This window comes from Odontesthes bonariensis, chromosome 7 (assembly GCF_027942865.1).
Source record: "Odontesthes bonariensis isolate fOdoBon6 chromosome 7, fOdoBon6.hap1, whole genome shotgun sequence".
NCBI classification, from domain to species: Eukaryota; Metazoa; Chordata; class Actinopteri; order Atheriniformes; family Atherinopsidae; genus Odontesthes; species Odontesthes bonariensis.
The window spans coordinates 16,316,545-16,321,865 of NC_134512.1; the positions used below are offsets into that span (position 1 = coordinate 16,316,545).

Here is a 5,321-nt window from a genome sequence, read left to right on the forward strand (position 1 = left end):
CAGGAACACTGCATCAAACCAATGCACTGCTCTGAGGCTGGCTGAGCAGCTGAGAGGAGTGCGTCAGCAGTACATTCACGTTCCTACTGAAGGACAAAGGGAGGGGGCAGAGCGAGCATCTTAGCTGCCTGCAACACCGACACACATTGGAGGGGTGGGGGGGTGGGGGGGGCATGGAGAAAAAGAGAGATTGTAGAATAAACAAGAAGAGGAGATGAGGATTATTATGCTGCTCCTGCTGTTTCTGTGACGGTGGGCTGTCTGTTAGAGTGCTCGCGTGGCTTTCCATCTCTCTCTTGCAAGCTCTCCTTCGCGCACTTTCTCTTGCTCTTGATCTGTCAGTGGTCCTTTCTCCTCTTTTCTTTTAAGCTCTCTCTTTCCCTCTCTCTCTGTTCTACTCTGACTACTGCAGTAGTCCACCAGCCAGCTGCAAGTCTGACAGCCACACACATGGCTAACTGCCACAACTTACTACCTCAGCCCTGGAGAAAATACTGACAAACAAGCAAGCAGAAGAACCCTGCAGGAGACAGTCCGGGGGACAAAAAGCGAACGGAGAGAAGAATCCTCAACACCTTTCTCTTTTTATGGATACAGATACGGAGCCCACTTTCACTCTCATCCTCCCAGCATCATCCTCCATCCTCTCTCTCATTGCAGGAGAGCACAAGAGTGCTCTCTCTCTTCTCCGTCAGCCGTTTGCGAAGCTCCGACAGTGCAGCGTATCCCCTTCTTCACCCCCCACACAGCGCCACCATCTCTCCCACCACCCTCAACCCCCCTCCCCGCAGGAGGAATAGACGGATTACTGCTAACTGTGCACACGGCAGCCTGCAGCTGCTCTGACCAGGGCCAGCCCAACATTAGGAAGAAGCAAGAAAAGCACAGAGGAGGAGAGGAGAGGGGGATGACTGTGCCGGGAGTTCTTTAGCCTTTTTCTGTCTCTCAGTCTCTGTCACAACAGGGCTAATCAGCGACCGACAAGCCCTTGGCAAAGTCACAGCGAAGGAGGTCTCTCACCCAAACAAGCAACCAACGGACGAGCCAACACATATACCAGGAGCTGACAGAACTGTGGATTTTTTTTTCTTTAGTTTCAGTTAGTCACATCTTCTCTCCTCCTCTGTTACAATTTACTGCGTAATGGATCATTGTGATTTATCCACAGTGGAGCTGCTTTTCGGAGTCTGCAGCCTGATAGGGGTGAAGTTAGTGGAGGCAGAAGGGATCTAGGTCCTGCCACTTTATGGCCTTACCTAGGGCTGTCAGTGTTTTATATGCTGCTCTTAGTCTTTAATATTCGGAGCCATTTTGTACCCTTGGCTAATAGAGGGCCTCATCACTTTTTCAAAAGGAAAAGAGAAGAAAGCATCTATGTCATGTTATTCCATGGAAAGGAATTATAAATGACTGCCGATTTCTTTTAACAGTTGAAACGTGGAAAAAGGGAGCACTTTCAAACTAATGAGGTAGGTCACTTTAACTGTTACTCAACATCTTATATTGGTTCTCTGCTTTCCCTTTGGTGCCCCTCTTGTATTAATCTCTCTCATTCTGTGTCTTTTCTCTTTCTCCCTTTGTTTCCTCACACAAAAATGTTTATGCAGCATCTCCCTGCTCTGTCGATGGAACTTGGGAGCCTTGAATTGCTCCAGCCAGGCTAGGGTGGTCTGTCCTTTGGTGTATGCCGTCTCCCCCCACCATGCAGAATAATGAGCCCTCCACACCATGAGTCCTTTGGGCCAGGTTAGTGTGCAGCCTACCTGGAACACAGCCCTGCTCGCCGTGCTCTCCCTCATGGTGCCTGCTCTCAGTATGTGCCAGTCCACAGGCCCTGAGTTCGGCTCAGCTAATCCACAGAACTGTCCAGGTGTGTGCTCTTGCACTAACCAGCTCGGCAAGGTGGTGTGTACACGCAGAGGCCTGATTAGAGTTCCTCCAAACATCCCAGGCAACACCAGGTACCTGAACCTGATGGAAAACAGCATAGAGACCATTCAGGCAGATACCTTCAGACACCTTCATCATCTTGAGGTACTCCAGTTGGGCAGGAATGCTATCAGGCAGATAGAAGTGGGGGCCTTTAATGGCCTGACCAGTCTCAATACCCTGGAACTGTTTGACAACAGACTGACAGTCATACCCAGTGGAGCATTTGAATATCTGTCAAAGTTGAGAGAATTGTGGCTCAGAAACAATCCTATTGAAAGCATTCCCTCTTATGCATTTAACCGTGTCCCCTCACTCATGAGATTGGACCTGGGAGAGCTGAGGAAGTTGGAGTACATTTCTGATGGGGCATTTGAGGGCCTTCATAACCTGAAGTATCTGAATTTGGGGATGTGTAATCTGAGGGAGTTTCCTCATCTGTCACCTCTAGTTGGATTGGAAGAATTGGAGATATCAGCGAATGTTTTCCCTGAACTGAAGCCTTGGGCTTTCCGAGGGCTAAAAAATTTACGTAAACTGTGGATTATGAATTCGGCCATTACTACCATTGAGAGGAATGCATTTGATGACATCACAGCTTTGGTGGAGCTCAATTTAGCCCATAATAATCTATCATCCCTTCCCCATAATCTCTTCACCCCTCTACAGTACCTGGTGGAGCTACATCTACACCACAATCCTTGGCGCTGTGATTGTGATGTAGTTTGGCTTTCCTGGTGGCTCAGAGAATACATTCCCACAAATTCCACCTGCTGTGGACGTTGCTACACCCCAGCTCACATTAGAGGCAAATACTTGGTGGAGATTGATCAGACAACTTTTCAATGTTCAGCACCATACATACTGGATGCACCAAGAGATCTGAACATTTCAGCAGCGAGGGTCGCAGAACTGAAGTGCCGCACAGCTGCCATGAGCTCAGTTCGATGGCTTCTCCCCAATGGGACTGTATTGACCCATGGCTCAGCTCACCCAAGGATATCTGTCCTTAATGATGGAACACTCAACTTCTCCAATGTCCTCCCATCAGACACAGGGGTCTACACATGCATGGTAAGCAACATGGCAGGAAATTCCAATGCCTCAGCCTACCTAAACGTTAGCAACGCTGAACTGAACACCTCTAATCTGTCCTACTTTACGACTGTAACAGTGGAAGTGTTGGAGCCCACAATAGAGGAGACCCCTAAACCCAAGCCTACTCTCCCTGCTTCACCCTCTGTCTTTCAACCCGTCTTTATCTCTACACCTACTGTGCTGTTCCAAAATACTCAGACTCCAAGGCAGGTGTCAGTTCCCACTGCCAGAGTCCCTAGTGGGCCAGCTGCCAGCCTGGATGAGGTGATGAAAACCACCAAAATCATCATTGGCTGTTTTGTAGCTGTTACCTTACTGGCAGCTGCCATGTTGATAGCTTTCTATAAACTGCGAAAGAGGCATCAACAGAGGAGTACAGTGGCAGCAGCTAGGACCATAGAAATCATTCAGATGGAGGAGCAAGTTCCTCCAGTTCCACCACCGACATCTGGATCTAGTGGTTCTGATGACACTGGGTTGGTACTGCCAACTTTAGTGGAACACAACAGCAACACCTTTAAACCTGGGTATGTGTCCTCTTCCTCCTCATCTAGACAAGGGAGCTACGGAGCCCACTGGACCCAGAACAACTCTCTTCATCGCTCTGTCAGACAGCATCACAGCCACATAAGCACCATTGCTGATCCCTACGTCATAAAGACTACTCATGGCAAGGAAAAGGTTCAGGAGACCCAAATCTGAGTAATGCTCCCAATGGATCTTTCTCTGACTCTGCCTAAACCTCTCCACTTCTATCTGCTCACCAGTCCATGCAATAGAATGCACAAAGAGCAAAATGGTAATTCTTTTTGTACAAAAGTACAAAACAGACTTTTTTCTTGTACATGCTGATATATAAGTATATAAATGAATATGAAAAATATAATTTTTTGTGTGTATATGTATATATATATGTATATATATATATATGTGTGTGTGTGTATACAAATATATATATATATATATATATATGTATACACACATATATATATATAAATACAAATTAAACTACTGTCAGGCAGTAGTGAAACATGAAGATTATATTAGAAAAGAAAGTAATTGAAATTATTTTCTAATAACTGGTGACTTTATTTAAACAAGAAAAAGATAATAAATTGGTTTTTGATTTAAATAGAAGGTGGTACTGTCTACTGTAGGAAAAGAGACATTAGTTTGTTCCTGGCCATATTTAGGACACATTAAAAAAGAAATTACTCTTTATAAAGACACCAGTTTCTAAATACAGTCCAAAATGTAAGCTACAGTTTTTACTGTGTAAAATACTATATGCAATAACATGTTATTTCCAAACTATGGAACACAAAAAGACACACAAGCAAAATCTAGATAGATACAAACATTTGTCCAATAGCAGCAAAATGGCACAGATAGATTGTGCTGTTCAGTAGCTATCAGCCAAATGCTTTTGGACTGCGGTGAATTTCTGCAGCTAAGGTTTAACCCTCTGTTTGCTGGAGCTAAGCTGTGTTTCTTTGACAGTGCCAGTGCTTCCTTTGTAGCGTATCTAAATGTGTTTATTTAGTGTGCACACTATTCCCCACTGGCTCAGCTGACAAAGGTGGAAATGCAGGCTAATAACAGTTGTTGCAAGTTTGTTGTTCTGTTATTGGTTGCATTTTTGTATTATTATTTTCTTTTCCCTTAGGTTTTGACATGCTTCTTAATGGCTTGTGTAGTGTTTAGGGCTAATTTAGTAATGCATTACAGCAGTTGCCTGACTTGTCTCCCCAAGGGCTCATTCCGATGCTAATTTCTCAAAGGAACAGACATGTGGTGCAGTGATACAGAGCTTTGCTGACCGTTCTGCTTTTGGAGAAAAAGACAGGATGGAAGTCAAACAAATGAATGTCTGATACTGGGGCTTTTCCATGGACGACACTGAAAAATTACTTTGTGTTTCTTTTTTTCTTTTAGCACTTTATTTTTAGCGACACTATTTTTATGGAGAGACACACAAGGCTATGAAAAATAAAAAAAAAGAAAACTTTGATTTGTATTTCTCTGATCAGAAAGACTTGTATCTGCTGTTCTTTTTTTCTTTTCACTATATTTACATTTTTGTGTAAGTTGTTTAGTTGTTAAGGCTGGAGGCAGTAATGTTAATGGTATCCAACCCCAAACCCCTATCTTACGGTCCTATGCATTTACTTAGTGTCTGCATGAATGGGTCTTTAAGTAATTGGTGTACAATGCTGCATTATACCCCACAGTGGGGCTCTATGCAGGTCAGATAGGCTGCTGGTCTTTGATGCCTCAGCTTAGTTCTTAACATT

General features: G+C 44.4%; 1 protein-coding gene across 1 annotated transcript; it reads left to right on the forward strand.

The window, feature by feature from the left end:
* The first annotated feature begins 222 nt into the window (after window positions 1-222).
* Window positions 223-3,892, forward strand: lrrc4.2 (leucine rich repeat containing 4.2). Its single transcript, XM_075470970.1, has 2 exons — window positions 223-1,469; window positions 1,608-3,892. The coding sequence occupies exon 2, from the start codon at window positions 1,729-1,731 to the stop codon at window positions 3,727-3,729; it is 2,001 nt and encodes a 666-aa protein (XP_075327085.1). The 5' UTR covers window positions 223-1,469; window positions 1,608-1,728; the 3' UTR covers window positions 3,730-3,892.
* Window positions 3,893-5,321: the final 1,429 nt, after the last annotated feature.

Excerpts from the sequence above, each read along its gene's own strand:
- lrrc4.2 (XM_075470970.1), top strand. The coding sequence starts at position 1,729 with ATGAGTCCTTTGGGCCAGGTTAGTGTGCAGCCTACCTGGAACACAGCC.